Here is a 25,192-nt window from a genome sequence, read left to right on the forward strand (position 1 = left end):
AGATTAGAAGGACGAGAACAATCAAAAGAAACATAAATTGTGCGGCAGATTAATTGCAGTATAATTCCTCATTTATTAAACAGTTTTGATAAAAGTGTCCGAGTCCTATCCGCCGCCTGCTTAGTAAACAGTTGTGTTTTTTTTAATTTTGGTGCACTTGTCCTAAATAGATTAATTCTGAATTTGAAAGTCATGTTGTAAAATGTGGAATTGTGGAAAACACTTCCAGAATTTGTACTTAAATGTGTGTACCACATTGCGAAACATAGTGTCTAACGCTCTCTTCGCAAAAAATCGTTCCGATAAAAGTTTATCGTTATAATAAAAGTGGGTTTATCCTAATGATCCAAATTCGCTTCACTTCAAAATTGGAATGCCCTTACGGCCGAATGTAACTCTAATCACATTTTCATAGAAGTATTCTCCAATTTAATCTATTTAACAGCCATTTTGAAATTACATACAGGTAATTTAGGCGCTTTCTACATTGGCGTCCAAAGGCGGCGGGAAGTGCGAGTCACATTTTTTGTAACTATTTTCTGTATTTGTACAAGTAGACGCCTGTAATGTCCAGATGTGCAAAGGGCAGACCTATGCAAAACCATGAAAAACCATGTTTGACCAAAAAGGCAATGCTTCCGCAGTCGAGACCAGATGGTTATCTTGCAAGATTCTGCCAGAATCTTGCAAAAACTGTCTATCTTGCAAGATCTGGCAGAAAAATGGTTATCTTGCAAGATCTGCCAGAAAATGGTTATCTTGCAAGATCTGCCAAAAAAATGGTTATCTTGCAAGATTCTTGCAAGTTCGTTCCGGTCGAGCTGTCCTATTATTGGCTCCCATTCAAGCAACACATTTCAATTTGACCAGAAATTTACTTAAGAATCAGTTGCGTGTTTTTTAAGAAAAATAATAAATTTAAATAGATTTTGAATCTGGAAATATGAATTAGCTGAAGAGAACAAACTAAAATCTGCCATTGAGAACTGTTAACACAAAATAAATTAATATTAAAAACTGTTTTTTTCAAGTTTATCAAGATTTTTAAAACTACACGTCTAGTTTACCTTTTCTGATGAAAAAATTTTGTGGTATTATTCTTTCCATCTTAAACACTTTCCTTTCATTTAATTCAGCTCCTTGCGCTTAAGTTTTCTTTCCAATACCCAAAAAATGTGATTATATATGAGCTCCTTGCGCTTAAGTTTTCTTTCCAATACCCAAAAAATGTGATTATATATGAGCGGCTTGCCATTTTTTTGAGCTTCGAAGGACTTTAGAAGAGCTTTCCCGCAAATCTCCTGCTGTCAGAATTACTCGCATTCATCAATTCATCTTGTAGCATCTTGTGCAAAAAAGTGTATGTTTAGAGGATTCTGGCAGAGAAATGTTTATCTTGTAAGATTCTGGCAGAAAAATTGCTATCTTGCAAGATTCTGGCCGAAAAATGGCTATCTTGCAAGACTCTGGCAGAAAAATGGTTATCTTGCAAGTTTCTGGCAGAAAAATGGTTATCTTGCAAGTTTCTGGCAGAATGAATGGCTATCTTGCAAGATTCTGGCAGAATCTGCCAGAATCTTGCAAGATAACCATTCGAAATCGACTGGGGTTAACCAAAATGTCACTATGAATAGACTTTTGCTGTACCTCAGTTAAGAAACTCGACTGTGTTGTTTATTTAGTCAATACTGGCACCCCCTACCCCCCCCCCACCCACGCCTATTTAAGTCTCTTCAAAAGTTTTGGTCTGAACTAGGGAAGAAATCTACCACATGGGATGCGAACCGTTCAACTCCTGATACATTTACCTGATGCACTGACCTCTGCGCTATCAGGCCATAAAACTTTTTTATGCCAAAACGATCTAATAGAGAAAAAATAGTTCAAGAGCAATTAAACGACGAAAAAACGAGCAAAAAACGACGATCTCTTATTTTAAAAAAAAATGACGTAAGAAACGACAAAAAAACGACGAAAAAACGATCAAAAACGACGATTTTAATTGAAAAAAAAAACGACGTAAGAAACGACAAAAAAAACGAAAAAGAAACGATCATTTCTTACACTTAAAAGACGACTAAAACGACGAAAACTAATGAAAACGAAGAAAACGACGAAAAACGACAACTTCTTACAAAATATTTTCGTTTTTTTCGTTGTCCTCAACACGGGTCCGAAAAATATAAAGCTTTTTTTTAAAACTTTACAAGCAAGATGGATGGAGACAGCGAATATCAAATTTTTCAATAACTATTTGCCTCTTTTCATTGGCTAAAAGTTAATTCGATGGAGTTTGTAAATTCCTATTTCAAAATTATATTGCACGAAAAAAAGTGTTAATTAAGTTTTCAATGGTAGCCTAAATAAAACCGATAATGAACTGTTTATTAACTGGAAAGATTACCCGGTACTTTTTAAATTGTAATTTAACTTAACTAGAAAGCAGAGAAGATAGAATTAAAGAGCAGTTCGTAAAATTTTCTTAAATGCTCTCATGGTTATTGTTCCGACCCCTCTTGAGGGGGGAGGAACTATATACTCAAATGGGATTTTTTGTTCAGTCAATTTTCGCCGATCGATATATTCATCGTAGAGAGTTGAGACTGGTATCATGGGAAAGCTCGTCCAGCGTAGAATATGGAAGTAAAAAGATTTTTTCAATTTTCGTTTTCTACTGGGAGTTATCGATGTTTAAATTTCTGAGAAAAGTCGAGTGAATTCACGTTGTTTTTATTCACATTTTCCAAAATTTTTGCCTAAATTTTCGTCAATTTTGCTAAAATTTGTTAAAATTTTCAAGAATAGCTTCTTTGATTTTTTTTAAAGACAAACAAGCATTGTTGATTAATCTGATTTAATTTTTTTGGTCAGAAACTCTGGATAAATATTTCAAAATTCAGCCTTTTTCATCAAAACAATCCGAAATAATCTACTTTAGTCCACTTTGATTGAATTTGCCGGCATTACACCCCCAAAAAAACACTAATACAATCTTTATAGACTCAGAAGGGGGCTATTCCTACCTCAACTTCCACTGAGAAGGCTCTGTAATTAACACTTCGCCGTTTTTTGCTAACTTCACTCGTTGATTATCAAAAATGCAGAATTTATTTTTCAGTTTTCAACTAACAAATTATCTCTATCTACAACATTCGAAAAATCAATTGTTCCTAACGGACAATAAATATTAGCAGGGCTAGTTTTGGGCCAATCTTGGACTGTTACAATCAAATAAGAATTCGGATTGTAATCAGTGTGTCTTTTTTTTAAAAAAAAAAAACTTTTTTTCAATAGTAAAGAACAGTACATATCAAATCAAAGCTCAGGAATTATCGGTCCAATTTGCTTTCTAAGCAGCTCCAGGCTAATGCGTTTAGTTTTTTACTTGAAAGTTTATGATCGTTTCGGCTTTTAAGAATAATTGATTTTTAAATAAATAATGGCTTAATGAAATTTTCCTCTTTTTTATCTTAATTTGGTCAACTTGTAGCTTAGTGTCAGCAAAGAAAGAATGCTTCTTCATTCTACTGATTCAAATTCAGTCACGATTGTGGTTTTAAGCCTGAAGTTATTTTTTTCTGGCCTTGATACTACTAGATTTCAGACTTTTTTTTTGTTTTTAGATATTTGCCAGTTTTTCACGTTTTCTAGTCACATTATCACATTATTTGCAATTCTCATATCAGATTATTAGGGATCAAAATAAAACACAATTGAACATCCTGAAAGATATAGATTATCGTTTTAACGGCCTCGACACTTATTTGTTGAAAAAATTAATTGACTTTTTTAATTATGTCTTTAGCTGTCATTTTTACATTGTCGTTTCGGTCGCATGAAATTTCTTGTATAGTGATAGATTTCACTGGCTTTTCAAGGAAAAATAGATGAGCCAATATTCTGATATTAAGAGATAACTGATAGCTCTGATGACTTTGAAAACAATCGTTTTCCAAAACCTAAAAAAAAACTTTTTAACTTCGCAAGTTTCTTTTTATTTTTCTTTTTGTCACCTAATCTCGTTAATCACAAGTCAAACATTACATTATGGGTGTCAGGGAAAAGTGGCAAAGGGGATTGATGTCTCAAAATCTATTTTTTTAAAAGAATGCGTTATGACTTACTGACTTCGAAAACGGTTTTTCACAAAGAAAGTAAATTAATTTGTCATATTTGAGACGCAAGACATATTCTGGACAATTGCAGGTCTCAAAGGCTTCCTTCGGATGAACGAACGACCATATTTAAATATTTCATTTTATAATTTACGTCTTTCATGACTTTGGGTATAATTTTGTCTCAAAAATAAAAATCAAAATTATTACATACTTTTGCCCTTTTTTCTTTTCTGCTTTTTACCTAGTCTCACTAATAAATGGCCACATTCTACATTTACGATGTTTGAATAAGGCGCAATTGAATATATTTTGAGGGCCAAAACATGGCTTGACTGTTTTGACAGCGTTTTCTGGAGAATTTCAACTGAATTTTTGTTTGTTGTTTTTTGTTGTTCTTTTTAGCCGCTTTAATAAAAAGAATAAGGACAGGTCTTAATGTCCTTCTATAGAAGCATTGGTAATCATAAAATTTGGGATATTATACTTGATTTCTAATGGTTTTCATTACTTTGAATTTAATTGTTTAAAAAAAGCGAATTTTTTTACTTTACTGTTTTTGTTCTTTTTTGTCTAATTGTTACAAAATTTTTTTATGGATTGGTCCATATCTTTTCTGGTGATTTATAAGTTATTTTGTTTAGTTTTAGGCTTATCTGACGGTATGTTGACTTTGTTATTAAATTTTGTTTTTTAAAACGGACAAAGTTTTTGATGTAATTAATGTTTGTTGTTGTTGTTGTTTGATTTTGCTGTTCGTCTTGACTCGCTTTCTGAATATTGGCATATCACAGCAATCCAATGCTTCAATTTCTACTCCACTGAGTTATTGGCTTTGGAGGCTATCTTATCGTTCATACACAATTTTTTGAAAAATACTTGGGCTTTTTTGGGTTTTTTGGGATTCCCAAAAAAAATTTTTGATTTTTTCTGTCTGTTCCTCATTTGGTAGACAATTATGCCAAAATTCTGGATGGGCGGGGTCGGAACCTTATGTGCCATTGCACATTACCGAGCCGCCTTGTTTTATTAGCCGACGAAACTGATGGTAATAGGCCCATGCTTGTAGAAAATTTTGAACAAACCTACACCATAGAAGTTCGAATCTTGCTGCTAATGAATGAACTTAATTCAACATTTGAATAATATCTGGCAATTCATCATTAGTTATAGATTTAATCATGAGCTATTAAGTGTGTGAAAAAGTTTGAAGCAATCGAGCACGTTGATGTTCATTTGCACGTCTTAAGTTTTTAAAGTTTGTTATTGATAACTTCAATTTACAAAACGTTACTTAATGGTTAACTTTGTATATTATATAAGAACGAGCGGCACTCAATGAGTCAGAGAGTTTTAAACAGTCTTCTGCTCAAAGGTTTCAGACTTGACACTGATAAGAAATGATTTTTTTAAATCTGATATAAAGTTAGCCACTATTCATTAACTTATCTTTGGAATTAAATTCTAAATTGTCAACAAAGACATCATTGATTGTTAGAAAGTTGTTTGACGGAGAGCGAGTGAAAGAAAACAAACCGACGTGCAGTAATAATTTAGTCCTCCTCCGAGTTAGCCTAGCTGCTTGCCACTCATCAATATTTAGCCTTGTGCTTTTTGATGGCTATAGATGAAAGAGAAAAAGGAGTCGATGACGAGGACGGATTTGTGACACATATTGTTGAGACCACAGGTAAGAATTTAATTAAGACACTAAAATGTCCAATTCTTCACTCTTGTTCCCAATTTTCAGCGATCGAAGTAATGGTGAATTTTGGATGGAAAATGAGGAAAGACACGTGAAATTAATGTAAATTTTCACTGCATCTAGAACTTTACAATTATTTTCAATTTCCAGCGGTGGAATTGAGTTAAATCCGTAAATGAAATTAAGTCATGATCTGTTGTTGACCCTGGTCGAAATCAAATGGTTATCTTGCTCTCGTATAGGGGAGTTTCTCCATGAACTTATTAGGTTATTGTCAATACCGATTGGTTTTTAAAACCAAGTAGTTTTTTATTAAAGCTTTTACCGCCTCAAAAATTGTTATCAAGATGTGGGAAATGTTTTTGTCTCGACCACAAGTTAGATTATTTGTCGGCATATTATAATACGCCTAGTGATTGGTAGATGGAAGCCTCCTTGCAAAGACGCTCACAGATCGATCAAAAGCATGCAGAAAAAAATGCAAAAATCTTGCAACACGGCTCGGATATTTTTCTCAAAATGAATAAAGATTTGAAATAATCGTATTACTTATTATTGCAATTTCAAAACATTTTATAATAAAAATCAAACACAACATTGAGAAACTTATCTATGGACTTTTGTGAATAAAGTTTCTGCAGAAAACAGCAGTATACAATTATCACGGGTTCTATGGTTATAGCCTCTGAAAACACCAATGACAAATACAGAGACAAAAAGAAGGAAAAATGATCCAGAAACAAACGCAAGAAAAGAAGAGAAGAAAATTAAAGGGTCAATCAAAAAACCAAAAATTTAAATGGCAAAATCAGTGAGAAAATCTTGAAATATAGATAGAAAAATGAAAGAAGGAATAGGTAAAGAGCAAGAAGGCGGAATAAATGAAAAGAAAACGGTATAAAGAATATATGAAAACAAATAAGTACCGAACAGAAAATGAATGCAGAACAAACAAAAAAAGAACAAGATTAGAGGAAAGAAACAATTTTGATGCTACAAAATATGATACAGAAATCAAAAGCAATGGATGATCAAAAGGAGATGTAACCCTTTATTATAAATTAAAGAAATTCTAAGTAAGATTTAGAAAGGATGTAATTGATATAAAAAAAGAATAACAAAAAGTAATGAATTGAAAGAAAGATTCAATCATTAACAACAAATCCTCGTGGAAGTCATTTCGCCTGAAAATAACATCCAAATATAATGAAGTGTTGGAAAAAGTAGAAAGACTGAAAGGTATACAAAGATTTGCCAGCCTCTGATACTTAACTTGAAAACCAAATAAAAGGATTTTCATTTTCTATTCTCACGATTTAATTTTTTTTCTTTTCAGCATCCATTAATGATGAGTTTTCCCATAACTTTAAATGCGCTCACAGCAATATTGTAAAACCTTTTGATATTTTTAATTGAATTATTGAATAAAAGTGTGCAGTATTGAAGTTATCTACAACCAACAAATTAATGAATCTCAAATTAACACCCCAGCACTTTCGTGAAATAGTTTTCAACGGTAATAGAAACAACGAAAGATGAGTTTAAAAAAGCAGCTAAAAGGCCTCTGCATTTTTTTTGGTTATCGCGGATTGCTCTATTAGAAAATGAAACATAAGGTATATAATTAGATATTTTTGAAATTTTTTAAATGTTTTATCTGCAAAAAATTTAGGTCATGAAAATATCTTTGAAGGTAACGCAACAGTAACTTCCAAGACAATTTATCAATCAAAAAATTTGAATACAATTTGCGTGGTTATCAAAAGTTCAATGTTGCAGTTTTCAAATAAAGATCTTTGTCGAATCGAAATTTTGATTATTTTCTTGGAAGTTGTTGTTTCATATACTTTTTTCGGTACCTCAGCAGCACTTTCCCAATTACCTTCACATTCAGTGGTTTATTTAAAATTTATGGTTTGTGAAAAGCAGCCACTACTTATAAATCTAATCAAGGAAGACGAATAATAGCATATATTCTTTGCGTGAAATTCGAATGTAGCAACTTAATTAGAAACGTCTATCGCTCTAAAAATTTTAGAGTAGATTTTATATTAATAAATTAAGGGTTTCCAAATATAGCGACTCTATACTTTTTGAACATCATGGATTTATTTTATTCAAAATTGAAATGTTTTTTTTTCGATTGTGCTCACTTAAGGGGGGAAATAGTAGGATTTTTTAGGAAAATGGAGCTCAAAACTCTTACAAATTTTTTGGTTGCAATAGGCTGCCAGAGGGGGGTTAAATTCATATAAGAGTAAGGCGTAAAAATGCCCCCCCCCCACTCTTACATCTGTTCTGGCGGAAAAATTTGACCCGGGTTCTGAAACAGCATATATCAAAAGCTGAATAGTTTGAGCTTTGTTTCAGGGTATTGTAATAAATGGCACTTGTTAATATTCATTGGGGTAGCAATTGTGGCCGTACAAGATGCGGCTAATATGATGTGGCCCATATTCGCAGCAGCACACATACCCCACAGGTGCCGGATATCCGGACTACAGACTCTCCCCTTTCAGAATGTTCCTGAAGAACTGATTAACGAAGTGTTTTTCAAAGGTTCGTCTTTTTTTAATCAAAGTATGATTCATGAGTGAATGTTGAGAAAAACACGAGCAGGTTTCATGCCACATCTCAAATTGATGCGGCAGACTTTAGAGATGTGTCATGAAACCTGTTACTAAAATAAATACAAAAATGGGTTCCGAAGCCCGCAAGCAAGCTGTGTCTCAAAAAGTTTTCTTGATTCTGCTACGAATCTCAAACTTCCGTATCTTTTTGTGAAAAAAAATGGACTTAATTTCGGAGCAAATACCTTGATATTGCATTTGATAAAAATTTCTCGACAAAGATTTTCAATCTAAAATTACATTCGTTTTTACAGAAAACGGTTATAAGTCTGTTCTGCGACTGCGAGTAAAAAAGTTTTGAAATAATCGCGGTTGATAATGTCAGTCTTTTACGGGAGGCGATGTCCAGGAACTTGGAAACGGAATTTTTTATTCAAAGAGATGCCAGTTGCTTTTTAGGGATAAGATCAATGAAACGGTTGTAACTGATGTGCGTTCGTGGTAGATCAAAACTTTCAGACACTTAAACTTTTATGTCTCGGAAGAAATTATCTGTGTCAATATTGAATAGCTTTAGAAAATATTAGCAATGAAAAACAACCCCAGAAGAAGGCAGCCTTCTAATGTTGATTCTTTTTTACGAAAACAATAAAATTTTGGTCCCTGTCTAGTCTGAAAACGTTGCTCGCAAAAAGCAAGTTCTTATGCCTATTGGCTATGATAATTTTCCGCTTATGTAATACTCGTAGTATCGGTTGAGCAAATAGAAGTTTGCAAATCATCAAGCCAAAAAGCTGATTTGGCTGTTCAGCTTTTTGGTTTGTCTCCGACGGTTTTTGTCGCTTTATCTATGCATCCAATTTAAACTAGAGTGTAATTTGATTAACTATAATGAATCGGTTTTTTTGTTTCTGCAAAAGGTCAAATTATGAAAAAAACCAAAAAAACGTGCCTTGTTATCTTGAATTCGGAAGGCGCTTTTTGTCGAAATTTGTTTTCTTTTCGCAGCCGATAAAAAATTTAGAGATGAAAAATTGTTCAAAAGTGACTATTGATATTTTGGTTTAGAATCAAAGCAGTTTTTGATCCAAAATATGTGCTTCAATTTAGAGAACTCGCGGACTGATTTCTTATTCAGAAGATCTGTTCCAAGTGTATTTATGAGTTTTTGAGCGATCGTTATGTTTTCTCTCTTTAACTGGTAATAACATTTTGCGCAAGATTCTAAAATATTGGCATTGCTTTTTAATAGATAGAATACACGCGTGCATTTTGATGCCTCCACAGTTCAAATTTCTGGGGAAAAAACTGACTGCTTTCTGGATTTTTGTCAGAATTTGCTGCCTTGTTAACAGATTAACCAAAATTTTCAAGATTTGAGAGAATAGTATAACGAAACAATCGCCGGCAACAAAAACAAAAACATTACTTTTTTTTCTGATTCGAGACCAGTTAATTTCTCATTTTTTTTAGTCGAACTAAGACAAAAAAGATTGTTTTCGTCCCTTTAAATATTTTTGGAAGTTTTCTGTTTTCTTTTGTCACAATTTTTCATAAATTCTAAGGAACTTGTTTAGTCAATAATTGTTTTGGTCTTTTCAATTTCAGTGATCACGGCTATTTAATGAAAGACATATAAGAAAATACTTAACTGCTAAATGACTGAACAAACAATCAATGCCAAATCTGATAGACGGCGAAACGTTTTTCTTCAATCATGAAGAGAACTTGGAAAAACCAGGGATCATAACCATAAAAAGTATGAAACCATTAAAGCGAGCGATTTTCAGCTTGTTAGCTTCTGAAACCCACAATAAAGTTAATTAAGAAACTGAGCTCTGTAAATTTTTTCTTTTCATTTCCAGGACGTTTTCATCCGTATGATTTGTTGGAGTTGTTCTGCAACAATGCTTTTCAACTTCTCAAAAATTCAGTTTGCAAGACTTCTCGGGTAATTTAATCTAAATTATATGCGTTGAGCAGATAAATGAACGGGAATGTCGATCAAGTGTCTCAACTTATGTCTTAAAGAAAAATACTAAATATAACCAAGCTGTGTAATCTATTTTCCAAAAAGATTTTTTTGTAATCTTAAAATTAATTTTATCCCTAGAAATGGACAGGAAATTGTGGTGGTGGTGGTCATCGTGGCGATTGATAAATCCATTTTTTTGATGGATCATACGAAAAATATTCTTATCGGAGCAGCAGTAACTGTTTTTTTGTTCAGTCGTTTCATCTAAGACGAATTGACAACTTCATGCATTGAGAGAACTTGATTTTTCTCAATGCATTTTTATCGTTGTTTTTGCGACAGTTTTGTCTGAGCAACCTTATACTGCACGAAAAATTCATATGTAAAAAACAAACTGGTACCAAAAAATTATATGTTTTTCTGTCGTTTTTTTTCAAATCCCTCTCATGATGCAAGAGAGATTATGAGCAAGTTTATAAACACTAGTCATCTGTGCATCAAATTCCGCTAGTATCTGCGTATCACACAAATAACTCAAAACATTATATGATTTTAAACAATTTTTTTAAGATTCTAGAGAATAAAAACGTGATTTCGAAATCCAAAACTGCTGTTTAATGTAGGCAGCAGTATAAAATGCGCTAACCGAACAGAATAAACCAACTAATTATTGTCTTTTCAACGAACGAAAAAAATCCAATTTGAATCTTCAACTCCAGCTGAACAAGTTTCTAATTTCTATAAATCCAAGAATAATTTTTAACAACAAATTGAACTCCAGTTGATGGCACGCACTAGGATTCCGGAACTCAAAAACTTGAAATTCGGCTTCAAAAAACTTTTGAAACCTGTTTGGAAATTTTTGTTGGGTTAGCATAGTTAACGGTTGAGTATAGCACAAAAACCTGTAAATTAAAGTAACAATGGTTTTTATCAAAGAATTTTGTATCTTCTAGTGTTTGAAAAACAAAATGTTGAATATGTTTGCTGATTGCTATTTTTTACACTATGTGCAATTTTTGAAATTTTATAGCCATCAATTTTTTTCTTTGTTTAGACTTTATTTGCTAGTTTGACTTGCTTTATAAGTGCCAAAGGCAACATTATGTAGTCTGCATATTGAAACAAATCAAAAATTTTCATGCATGTAATAATTACCTAAGTTATATTGAAACACAAAAAGGGAAAAAAACAGGAGGGAGCGAGTGGCGATGTTGCTTGAGGAACAAATCGATTCGAAAAACTTTTAATTCAATGAGTACGGCATTTTAATACTTTTCTCTTCCAATATCTAAACCTGATAAGAAAATTTGAGCTGCCCTCAAAAAAGGCGAGCTTTCTTCAAAAAAAAGTTAATGCTCAATAGACTAGAAAGCTTATGGTAGAGCTTTAAAGGCAGTGGCTCCAAATATTTTTGCCTACAAATTGTGTTGTATTCTAAAGACAAGCATTGGATTAATTTTTTTTCCACTAAAGTTGAAATCAGAATGGCTGAGAAGTTTACAGTAAAAAAGAACGCACTCATCCGCTTTTCAAGTATAATCTCAATTACTTCAGAAACAGATGATGTTTAAAATGTGGGTCGAGTTCAACCAAGTTCCCTGATAATTTTCAGTGTTACATGAGCGTTGATAGGTTAAGTATTTGTGGCTGCATTCAGTTTTCATGAAGCACTGGTTTTCAATAATTTCGGAGCAGCAAAAACTAAAAGGCTGTACAGAGTAAAAAGAAGCCTTGATTTTAGAACCTTGGAAAAGGCTGTCAGACTTGGTTTCTAGACTGAGCACTCTATGATCAGCTTTCTGGGCAGATTAATTATGACCCGTATAGAAAAAAAAACAGCTAAATTTGCAAGAGAGCATAAAGCATAGTAGTCGGAATAATTTTGATTACCGAAAAAATCATGCTTCATGATGATATACATACAATGGAAATATTCGAAGTTTAGGCCATACCCGTCCTTTAATGACCGTTTTGAGCCGAAATTGATAGGCCACATAACCCTCAGCGACACACTGGTTGAGGTGCCAGACCGTAAGTCCATATGACCAGACCGTCCCAGACAAAAAATGTCTATGTCTAGACCGACCCAGAGGGAAGGTATTTGTGTCCAGATTTCCATGCGTTCGATTATATTTGTGCGTTCATCGTGCGTTCAAAATGCTCTATGTCCAGACTTTCGCGCGTCTAAAAATACATCTGACCAGACTTTCGTGCGTTCCAAGTCAAAATTTGTTTGCACATATTTTCAACGAAAATTTTGTCCGTTCATGTCCAGACTATCGTGCGTTCAAAAACACCTTTGTCCAGATTTTCGTGCGCGCAAAAACTTTTGTGCGTTCTTCGTGTGTTCAAAAGTGCGTATGTCCTGACTTTGGCCATTGAATTTGGTCACATTTAAAACATTTTATACACTTTTTACAATAATCCCACGAATCTTGTTATGAATTAACCATACAGTTTAGTAAAACACAAATCATTTGATAAATCTCCGTCACTTTGCTAAAATTTGGAACACGAGTTCAAATCAATGCTAAAAACTGAATCTTGATTTCATTGAAAAACTTGATTTCTTGATTTTTACACCGCTTTAAGCAAACTGAACGTTAGCCGTTTTGTTTTACCAACCAATTCCCTTTTCCAGATGAAAACCAGGGAATTAAGCAGCCAAATTCCTCGGCTCAATAACTTCTTCATTAAAAGGTGGAGTTCTCCCTAAGACTGCTTTAAAAAATTCGACACTAAAATTCGAACTTTAAATCTTATACACTATAGTAAGCTAAGCACAAAAAATCTATCTTGCAAGGTTCTGACAGAAAAAGTACATTCTTGTTTGATATCCCACAAAGCTTGAATAACAATTTCATGTCTTCGCCTGAAAATATAGCACATATCTTGTCTCCTTTGAACACATTCCAGTTGCACTTGCACCGAACTGAATTTTTTTTGTAAAATCGCAAGTATAGTTTTAAAGTAAATTATAACAAGAGCAAGGGCGCATTGATTGCATTGATCGCAAATCTTATACTTTTTATTCAATTTCACCGCAAACCTTACATCTTATAGCAATTTTTAGCGGTGACACTTAGACCCGGGAGACTCTTGTATATCAATTTTCGCTTGCCTACCGAATCGTGCAAAACCAAACATACCGAAGCTTTCTTACGTTCCAGATCGAACATACCGACAATTTTTTTCGTTTGAAACCGATTATACCGAATCTGGCTGAACCGAACATACCGAATCTTTCTTACATTCCGAACCGAACATACCGAATCTTGCAAAACCGAACATACCGAAGCTTTCTTAGTTTCTAGACCGAACATACCGACAATTTCTTTCATTTGAAACCGATTATACCGAACAAACCGAACATGCCGACCATTTCTTACGTAGAAAACCGAACAAACCGAACATTTCTTGCGTCGTTTTTGTTCGGTCTTCTCAACTAGGGGAATTATTTCATAACGTTTTTTAAAAAAAACCGGAAAACATTGATAAATTCTTGCAATACTGGCAGCTCTACAGCTAGGGAACTGTTTTGCACTGGTTTTGCCTGTTGTTGACTGGTTTTTGTCTTCAAAAAGCCTCAATTTTGCTAATTTGCCGCTTTTCAGAGTATCATGTTTGTGCATCCTCCGAAATTTCAAATGTTAAATGGATCACGCAGACTTTAACTAACCGGGTCGAGGTTTTTTTGGTGAATTTTTGTAAGAAATGCGGTGATTGCGGTGAATGCGGTGAAAAACAATTATTTCGCCGCATTTCACTGCATTTCTTACAAAAATTCACCGTCAAGCCTCGATCCGGGTTGGTATCTTGCCCATGCCACGGGAGACACATTTTTTTGTTTTTATTATTTTATTTTAAATAAAAAAATACTTTGACCGTAGATCATACTATAGAGATACACACCGCAAACGATATGCGCTACTATTATTACAGTATAAAAATTCCCATTTTTGATTATAGATCCGAATGCCTTCGGCTGCAGTGGTGTTGTCGGTGACATGAACTCCGGCTGCACAGCTCTGAATGTATCGACAGATTCTTTGGTTCAAGAAGCAGAGGGTCTGAATGTCTCACTAGCAGAACTGCTCTCTCAGCCGAAAGAGAAGTCACAAGTTTTGAGCGTGGCTGAGTGGAGGAGGTGTGATCAAATGGAAGGGTATGAGTGGATGCCAACTGAGGTGATGGATTCCGTCGTTTCAGAGGTGAGAATGTTTAGATAATCTAAAAGTAAAGAGCCTGGGCCTAGAATGTTTGCAAAAATATATGCAAGATAAGCAGTATAACTATACAGTAGACAAGAGAGAACAAAGCCTTTTTCTCGTATTATTTTGGGGTGAATGAGGTGTAAGCTTTGAAAATTGAAAATTGAATGTTAAAACTCACAATAAATGGCATATTTAAAAAATACAAAAATAGTATAGATAACTATTAAACAAACAACCTAGTGACTACAATAAGACGTAAATTTCGAAAACGTAAATTTAGTTACCTCAATTTGTTTTTTCTTGGCAACCATATCTAAGATCACAAATATGGTCTTGCTCATGGTTGCCAAGAAATCCATGTCTTCCATAATTTTGGTAGAAACATCATTCTTGGACACCATATAAGAGTCATATATGGAAATCTGGGCAACCATAGCAAGATCATAAAAGAAATTTTTGTATGGCCTGTATGGAACAAAATATGGTTCTTGCATGTGGTTCCCAAGAAATGTCAACCCAGGTGTTTCTAATAAATATGATCCAAATGCTCTATAGCTAGATGAAATTGCGGCACCAGTCCATAATTTTTATGGCATGTCTTTTTTATGATTTTAGGAAATGTTAACTTCTTCTTCCTGAAATGAATTAATCTTTTTATGCATAAATTTTTGTTTGATGCCTGAATGAATTCCAGGAAATCGTATTTGATCTTCCTATTAGAGCCTCGTAAAAAGTTAATTGATGCGCGACCTGGGAAACTTTGCAATACATGTCAATTGTTTGCTGCCGCTCGTGAAAAACAACTAGCCGACCAGATTTTTCAAACTGACGAGTAATATGCTGTTTTTTAGATTCTGTTTACGTTTTAGTACGTTAGCAGTTTCCGCTGCTGAAGACTAAACTTTTTCGAGCGAGAGCGGTCCCATGTTTTGCTTTGATACACACGACAATGCATCAAAAATTTCACCAAAAATTAGATATTATTTGATTAATGGTTCTTATGTTAAAGTTATCTTTATCAAATTCAATCAAGTTTTAATCGATATTGCTCCTTAAATGAGGCATTCTTTGATTCACAGGCTCGATTGAGACGTCAGTTTAATTATCCAAGTTTCTTATCCATGAGTCGGACTGTATTGTAGCTCTGTATTTTTACAATCCAGGACTTCGATTGTAATGTGGCTCTTTTTTTTGATAGATGTTTTGACACATTTTTGAAATCTTTAATCTTTCAAAGCGGGATGAAAATGAAAAGCCCAGTGGGAATTAGGTTCCATTATAGGCCCAAATTTGACTTTATTAGTGACTCAATTGCTTAGAATGGTTCAGCTAATGGGAAACCCTTGATTCAAGGTTATACGGTCATACTGGGAAAATTTGAGCCCAAAATGGTGCAGTTTTCGGTCTTGCAGATTGGTCAGTCGACAGATTCCATAGACAAAATATGGTTTTGAACATAATAATGTTGCGAACTTTATAAAATCCCAATAAAAAAGAAGCATTTGTCTTCTTTCTTGAGTTTTTCTATCACCGGTGGCCAACAAACAGCCTTTTGGAGGCTTTTTCGTGGGTTATGGGATATTCTAAACGCAAAAATATGGCTGTCAGAGTAAAAGCTTCAAGATTTTCAACAATGTTCATATATTTGTTCAGTTAGTTTGATTATTTTAGTTCCTCAACTTCCAACTTTTCGCTTTTTAACTGATAGTGTTCTTTTGATCTGCTGCCCAAATACAATAAATCTTAATTCTATTCAAATTTTTGGATTGTATTTCCCGATTTGTATTCAAAAAACAAAGATTAGCTTTTTTATGATAAATTTTGTTTTTTTTTTTCAGTTTTTCTGATAATTATTGCCATGTTTCTAGTTTATTGATCTTTATGAGGCAATAAAGTGCTTAAGGGTTGTAGGTTATTGGATAGACTCTGGAGACAGTGAATTGGTTATGGAGAATTTAATATCACAAATTTTAGCAGCATTTCATACGCAATTGTTTTCAAATTTTTGAAATTTTTTTTTGATTCTTTCCTAACTTTATATCAATTTTTACGGAACACTCAAAATTTTTAAGGTCTTGCAGTTGAGTTACTGGACAGATTGATGAGACAAAGAAGTAGTTCGATCATTCTAATTTTGCGAAATCAAGAAACTTTTTTCATAAATTTCGCTGTTTTACTTTAAAAGTTTTTGTCATATTTCTCTATATTTTCTATCTTTTTTGGCCAAGAAATCTTTTTCAAGGCTTGTACGTGGGTTGATGGAAATATTTAGAAGGAACAAATTTGGAGTTTTAGCTACGATTGTTTTTTTGCTTATTTTGTTTGATTATTTTACTTTCTGACTGGCATTGTCCGATTGACATGCTGGTCAGGTGCAGTATTTCTGAATTTTTTGTACAGTTTTTTTTCATGAATTGTCATGCTGTGTCTTTTTTCGTTTATCTGAGAATAACTTGGGCTACTATGGGCAAAATATGGTGATCACAACCAAATGAAGGTGACTAATGAATAGATCTGCATTCTGATATCAATCTCTCGGTTATTTATGAATCGAATTTGTCAAAACAGAAAACTTCATGGGAACTAAAAGATTTTTTTAAATGTACCATTTAATATAGATAGAGAATATTCCTTATTAGACCATACCAGACTGATGAACGACTGTTTTTATAATTGTCATCGATGCGTATGGAGTCCACAGATAATGTTTAATCATGTGAAATCCACCTAATCATGTTTGTTATGTGGACACCCCGAAAGTAATTTTTTTTCATTACCCTAATGAAAAACGTACTTTATACTCGCTGTTGTGAATGCCACAGAATTTCCCTAAAAAATAGATCATGAACAGTTTCAAATGACCATTAGTTAGGTAGTGATAGATGTTTGAGCTGTTTAAAACTAATTTTAAGGGCAGTTGAATTTGATGAGAGAGTGTTTCAGTTTGAGTTGGTGTGTGGGGGTGAGATCTACCGAAGGATTGACAAGTCCCTCTTCGTTCTTGGGCAGTGCTTCGGAGCTTTCATGCTCGGATATCTTGCAGACGCGTAAGGATTCTTCATATTTGAGCCATATAGGTTGAAATTCGAGGCTAAAGTGAACCCTGATCATATATTCTCGCTGCTTCATTAGGTGAAATGCTGCATGATAAAACCGGTTTTGCCTATTTCCAGACTCTCGTGCGTTCATTTGTGTTTCCAGACCATGTAATTTTGAGGCAGGGTATCAGAACAGCCAAAATAATTTTGGTCTCGAGGACCTCAAACAATTGCGCTAACAGATGAGTCGTTTTCGTCTGATTTGTTCTGATAATTAAGGTTTGGTAATCAAAAGCTCTTCAAATTTTATATTTAATGTCAATGCATTCGACGTCAGTTAACTTTTTCAAGATTCTTACATATGAATATACCATCTTTGACCATGATTGTTCATAACAAAAAAGACGAATGAGTAGTTCAGACCAGATGATTATTTTGCAGGAATCAGTCAGATTCTGACAGATCGGCGATTATCTTCCAACACTGGGCAGATAAGTAGTCTTGCAAAATTCTGTCAGAAAACCGTTCATCTGGCAGAATGTGTCAGAAATATAATTATCTGGCAGAATCTGCAAGAAGAATGGCTATCTGGCAGAAATAGCAGAAAATGGCTATCTTGCAAGATTCTGATGAAAGGGATTTTAAAAATTTTAAAAATTATTTAACAGCGTTTGACAGGAAGTTGCTAGATATGATAGTTTTTCAAATTTGTTTTCGTTTTCCAAAAATTTGGGATACTTTTTGAGATACTTTTCCAAAATATTTATTCATTTATATTTCACGTACAGTGCATGACATACTTTTTGTGCCTCAATGAAATACAAATAATTACAAGTATAGAAAAAAATTTACTGCTTAAAGTTTTTTTTCACCGCATTCATCGCATTGAGCGCATATTTTTTACTTTTTGTTCAAATTCAACGAAAAATTTATTTACTTTTTGTTCAAATTCAACGCAAAATTTAGGCAATTTTTTGGCAATTTTTAGCGGTGACACCTTGACCCGGGTCGCCTGAGTTCAGTTCAAATGAAACTGAATACGTTCTCAGAGGGGGAAAACATCTAATCTACCATATATTTTGTGTAGATATGGCAGGAAGACGATATTGGTTGTGCAGTTCCTGCTGGAGACAGTATTCGTTGTTGGGATGGCACTGAGCAATGACATAAAAACAGTCATCATACTCAGATTCATTGTGTCTATGTTCAACATGGCCAAATACCCAATAGCAGTCACTGTAGGTTAGTATATATTACAAAACAGAACCCTCTCCCAAGAATTTGAAAAAAAAATTGAGCGTCATATCATTCAAGAGCTGAGTACTACATTATATCAATACTAAATCAAACTAGCTCGTTAACTATAAACTTTGATAAAGTAAGCAACTTCTCGACATCATATGCAACATATACACATATCTCAGTACAAGTTCGTGCTGAACTAAGAGTTTCATCCACTAACTTTTAAAGGGAAGATCTTTTATATATAAAGGCTTCTGTTAATTTCATGTTGTACAATTATTGCTCGGACATTATCTGGGTTTTAAAAGTTCTTCTAGGCCCTTGTCTGACAAATTTCACGAAAAATATGACAGAAAAGTGTCGAAAAACGTAGCGGAAACCTCACTTAGTTAAGCACTCAATTCTAGTGAATTCCGATAGCACTTTGGACAACAATTCTTTTCGGGAGCCATTCGCACATTTATCACATCTTCACACACAAATATTCCACTAACTTCAGCAAGTAAAATGAGTCTAAACAGCAACCTACTCTTCTTCTTTCAAGAGCGTTTTTTGTTGTAAAAGGAATGCTTGACCTTTCGAAAACATTTTACAGCACACTTATTCCAAAAAAGAATAGTTTGAAAAACTTTTGCACGAATTCAAGCTTTTCTAGCAAAAATTTCAAAGTTTCAGCAGTTCTCCACATTTTAATCACGTCTTTTACAGTTTTACGTCAACATTGTGGCATATCCTTCAGATTCTGAAATTTCAGCGCCTTTTATTGTAAAAAAAATTTCTTTATTGAAACTCAATAATTTTTTTCACAATTTCCGAACATGCCCATCTTCACCTTAAATCAATGGTGTTGACTCTTCTCATACTTTTCTTCAACTGCAGTGCTTTGCTGACGTGATTTTCACTATCCTTGTAAAACACAGTTTTGCTGAAGCACTGAATTTCAACTGTTTATTGAAGAGCTCAAATTATTTAGCCCGGACTTGAGTCAGAGCTTCACAGCGCTAAATCAGTTCATATCACAAGCAAAAACTTAATTCAGTTCTGAAACTGTGTTCATAGAGTTTACACAAACTCATCATCATAGAGTTCACCCAGGCTAAACTTATCCTGTATAGTCTGATATTTACGCCAAACCCAAAAAGAAGTCTGAGCAGAATAACGTCAATACATTTGAGGCACATAACTGGTAATTACCCCAGTACAATAAACATTTCATACTTAAGTTAAATTTTAGGTACTTAACACAAAGCCCATTTAACTCAGTGGTTACAACTTGCTACACAAATTAAATGTTAAAAGTACCCACGCGGAAGTGCGAATTGTATATAATGCAACCCTTGTTAGTGGGAGTTGAGTAAAACATATTACTTTTCATGAATATTACTTTTCATGAAATCAGACTGCTCATTGTAAATTGTGACATGAACAGAGGACTGGCCATCCTAAATAACAAATTGTCTCTAGAATGACTAAGCGCTGATTTTCTCTGCCACCAACCTCCGGGAGGAAATTAGGAGCAATTGTGGAAGCTTTGTAGAGTTGTACACTTGGACTGTTGATTTAAAACTGTAGGTAGAAATTAAGCTGAAAAGGTTGAAATCTTTCTTAAAATGTTGCGCAAGTTGTAAAACTGAGCTTAAAGCGCTTTTTCTCTATTGTTGATATTCAAATATTCTTGTTTAACAACCGACTTTTATTTAGATGTGACTGACAAAACTGACATAACTCAGCAGAAAATTGCATAAAATAACCCATTACTCTTCAAACAACTTTAACTCAGTAATTAATCTTAATTTTATTCACAGGCATCCAAAACAACTTAAACAGATAATTTTAAAAAACAAACAGAACTGTAAACACAGAAAAATGATATTAAAAAGGTCAAAAATCAAAAATTGAACCCAAAAGTTTAATTTTCTCTTCAGTTGGTCAAAACTCTTTCACATAGATTATGACTGGTTTGTGTAGACTATACAAACACCTTTAAATGAAATAATGGAGTTTAAATTTAAAAAGTGCTCCGAATATACGAATGTGATAAAAAACAATAGCTTAGCAACAATTCTTTTTTACAATTTTCTCTCGCTCTCTCAATCACTTGACATGAACAGTTAATCAGTCTCTCTTCTATCTGCTCTTCGGCAATTTGACTAAAACACTTTGGTTTCACGCATTTCACTTCCTCTTTCTAATACACTCCAGTAAAATTACCGATGAAAAAAGGATACCATTACTTCTCTTCCATTCGAAAAAAAGGCAGCACACCAATACAGAACAAATATATTGGATTATAAAAACGACAGAGCTCCAAAACAGCTCACTTCTTGGATTAAAAAAACTAAATATTAAATTACAAAATTTGGCTTTTCCCAATAATAACCCCGCTTAAACGCATACCCCTTACCGAATTAGCGCTGTAAGCATACCATTTTTCTGGGCTTAAAAATTTGAGGGGATTTTATTGTTGGAATGACCTCCGCTATATCCAACTCTCTACATTGATCTTTGCCCACAGGTGCGGAGGTGATGTTGCAGGGCGAGCGTGCCAAGATGGGTCTGGTACCCGGGATAGAGTACGAGGCTGGCATGGTACTATACACTGTGTTCGGGTATTACATAAGGACGTGGAGACTGTTCACGACCAGTGGAATGTGGCTGTGTCTTCCTGTGGTACTCTATTGGGCGTAATGAGTTCTACTTTATTACCAGGCTTTCAAAATGAACTAAAAAAAATTTATAGGGTTTTTTTTAGAGTTAGGTGTTAAGATAACAATAAAGTGATCTAAAACCAAATTTGATAAGCTTTTTTCTTTTGCCATTATACTGGCCTGCAAGATGAAATAATTTTACCTGTAGAAAGTCTTCGTTCAATTTTGATTTAAAGATTACTATAACACAGCAGCGGTATTTGTGATTCTATTTTTGCACTAATTTAAAAAATATTTTCCCATGATGTTAGTTGCTATAGCAGAACAGTTGCACAAATTTTTGCATTTTAAAGCAGAAGAACGTCAAGTTATCTCCTTTCGTCAGTAAACTCTCCTTTCGTGCAAAGTGACAACCTAGAAAATTCTTTTGAGCTAAAAATTGCTCGTTTCAAAATTTTGGCAAAGGCAACACAAATATAATATGTAAAAAAAATAATAAAAAAAGCTACGCAAAGGATTCTTTTTTACGTTACAATCATAACTTTACCGCAAAACTGCTTCCTTATGACGGAAATTTTTTGATCGAATTTTTCTTAATATTACTTCAGTTTCAACTCTGAAACCAAATCTTCTAAAGAGTCTTAAAACACTCACGTGCACATTTTAAAATGCCAAAAGTCTGCAGTGCCAGAAGTCAAAAAGCCAGAATTTCCTACTTAGCCAGAAGTTGAATTTCGTTGACATTCGTCATTTTAAAACGTGCGCGTTTTGTATTTAAAGCATGGTTAAGTGACTCTGCAGAATTCACTTCGAAATTCTGACTTAATATGTCGAACCGTTTCGCGGTTCTCTATAGACGCCAGAAGTTCTCAGTGACTTCAAGTAGAGTCACTTAACCATTATTAATCGTCTACTCAGTCATCAATCAGTAATGCAAGATACTTTATTCAAATATTTGTCAATTGTGTTTTTCAATTGCTTCGAATTGATACCTTTTTAACAATTATACGAAATTTTTGAGAAAAAATAAGCAATAAAGGTTTTGCAGCGTCATCTTTTAATTTTCTTTTTCAATTTCTTCACTGGTGGAAAAATCCCTTCACTGGTCCCTTCACCACATTCCGAGAGCTTTAATAATCTGTCAACGGAGTTTTGTTTTTGTTTTCATAGATTTCTTCGATGTTAACAATTTTGGTTAATTTTTTACTTATAACATTCTCAAATAGGGGATCATTGGAATGCAGACGTGTTAAAATTGAGTAAACATTTCTCTGCTTGTGAAAAAAGTCATATCTTCCACACCCGCTTTCAGCACCTTGCTAATAGCGATTGCTCCTTGCAATTAGTTGATGCTCTCAAACCAGAAATGGAAGTTCCCAGATAAGAATCAACGCAAAAAAGCGTCAGGCGCCCGGGTTGCTCATCATAGAAAATTCTTAATAGTCATACTAGGTCATATATGATTCTTAGTAATCATCCTAGGTCATAAAAATTTAGTAACCATACTAGTTCTTATATGATTTTTATGAACTCTTAGTAGTCATACAAAGATCATGTATGATTTCCTGATAACAATACAGGGACCCTACAAACTGGCTTCAGAGAGTATCAAATCTTTAGTTATCTATTGGGACTTACTCTTTTATGTAGTGCCAAACTTTGCAAATGGTATGGTACGTTAAGGTCTTTTTGCGAATCACAAAGTGATGCCGGGGAATTACATAGGTGATGCCTTACCAAATAAAATTTAGAAAAAAACATATATGGAAAAAGATTTGCGAAAAATAGGTGTATGATTCTTGGTAATCAAACTAGGATCATATATGATTTCTTGGTAATCATACAAAGATCATGTATGATTTCTTAGTAGTCATACAAGGATCGTTCTAGGAAATGCATTATGATTTGTATGAAATCACATGTGGTCCTTGTATGACTACTAGGAAGTGGCGACCCGGGCGTCGAAATATACAACTTTACACTGTATTGGAAAATGAGTAAAAACACGAAGGCTTCTCATAGACACTTTTGAACAAAGCAGAATATCCCGGACTTGAGTCTCAGAGCTTTTCAGCGCTGAGCCAGCATATTTCAAGAGTAAAAATTTATTTCAGTTCAAAAAAATTGTGTCTCCAGAATTTTTTTAAGTTTCTTTCTGGGCAGTTTTTTCTTTCATTAGGATTAAATTGATGTCATAGTGTTCGCTCAGGCTAAATTTGTCATGCCACCAAATTAAATCCGAGCAGAATAAACTCGTAATTTTGTAGCTTATAACTGGTAATTACTATAGTAGCATACACATTATTTTTGAACTAGCTAGTTTGTAGACAATTACCACAGAGCCCATTTAGCTTAGTTTTTACGACTTGCTACGCAAATTAAATGTCACAGGTACCCATGCGAAAGTTTGAATTGCACATTATGGCCAGTGTAAATTGTGAAACGAACAGAGTACTGACCATCCTAAAAAACAGAAAGTCTGTAGTTTGATTCAGCGCTAATTTACCCTGCCATTTACCTCAGTGATGACCATAGGGACCCTGTAGCACAGAAAGTTACACAGATTTGGGAAAAGAACTAAAAACAGTAGAGCACGTGGCTGAGTCACCACTCCAACAAGAAAATTTACTCGAGTTTCCCAAGTTTCTAGAGTTTCTGTTCAGAAAATTTTAATTAAAGTGCGTTTGAAAAAGCAGAAAGTCAAATGCAGAAAAAAATTTAAAATTTAATCATTTTTTGTCTTGAACAATCTTACATTTTGAAATATTGAACACTGTTGCTCTAATTTACGATTAATTCGTCACAAAGAAACGCGTTACGATCAAGGCGAACAGAACATTTTTCAGCCATAATGTTCAATGCCACTGTTTTTTAAATGTATTTGCAGTAACTACTGAGGCCGTACCTCTCAGTAGTTGTCCGATAGTATCTTTAAATGATACGGGTAGAAGTGCATTCACTTTTCGACGTGAAATTAATTTAAGACACAAATGCATATTTAGACAAATGTATTTGTGTCTAAATGTATTTGTGTTTAGACAACATATTTTTCCAGATATAAATTCATAGTCCACCAGATGAACCTGCTATATTGAAATTTCTGGCTTTAAATAATTTCACAGAACAAAATAACATTTAATCGGGGTTGGATTCCTCCTGCCCTCAACTATTAAAGAAGATAGACGCTTTTGGCATAAGCTAGCAATTGCCATATCCAGCTCCTGGCCAGTCATTTGAGGGCAATGTGCCCGATGTTATAGTTTTGTTTGTTCTTTAGCTTTGTGATGCCCGAATCTCCACGATGGCTTCTGGAACAAGGCAAGTTTCGCAAATTCAAAAAGGTGGCGAAAGACATCGAAGACAAAACGAACAAAACTTTCGATCCAAAAATGTGGCAAAAATTGGAACATTTAATCGAGTGTGAAGAGGAATCTGCAGTTCCGATGACATTCAAGGATAGAATGAAAGCGTTTTTGTGTAAAAAACGGAAGAAGGGCTTCTTTTCATTCGTTTGTGGTAATGGACCACAGCCGTGCATCTCCTTAGTAAAAGATTCACTGCTGAGAAAATGGCTTCTTGTCTTATCATTTGCTTGGTGAGTATTCCCTAGTCGAAAGATCGACCATTGAAAAGACTTATGAGGCCGAATTTGGGGATAAATTAAATACTTATACACGGTCGG

The 25,192-nt window shown here is 34.0% G+C and overlaps 1 protein-coding gene across 2 annotated transcripts in view; it reads left to right on the top strand.

Annotated features, from left to right (window-relative positions):
• The first annotated feature begins 5,294 nt into the window (after window positions 1–5,294).
• The window catches only part of LOC142344291 (organic anion transporter 3-like), a 42,861-nt gene continuing 22,963 nt past the window's right edge, over window positions 5,295–25,192 (top strand). For both annotated transcript variants that reach the window (XM_075395876.1, XM_075395877.1), the window contains exons 1-7: window positions 5,295–5,805; window positions 8,191–8,379; window positions 14,338–14,579; window positions 17,526–17,629; window positions 18,708–18,862; window positions 21,378–21,546; window positions 24,788–25,105. In XM_075395876.1, coding sequence (XP_075251991.1) covers window positions 5,733–5,805; window positions 8,191–8,379; window positions 14,338–14,579; window positions 17,526–17,629; window positions 18,708–18,862; window positions 21,378–21,546; window positions 24,788–25,105 — 1,250 coding nt within the window. In that variant the 5' untranslated portion in view covers window positions 5,295–5,732. The remainder of the gene's footprint in view (window positions 5,806–8,190; window positions 8,380–14,337; window positions 14,580–17,525; window positions 17,630–18,707; window positions 18,863–21,377; window positions 21,547–24,787; window positions 25,106–25,192) is intronic.

Source organism: Convolutriloba macropyga, chromosome 8, assembly GCF_964194025.1.
Source record: "Convolutriloba macropyga chromosome 8, txConMacr16.3, whole genome shotgun sequence".
Classification (NCBI taxonomy): domain Eukaryota; kingdom Metazoa; phylum Xenacoelomorpha; order Acoela; family Convolutidae; genus Convolutriloba; species Convolutriloba macropyga.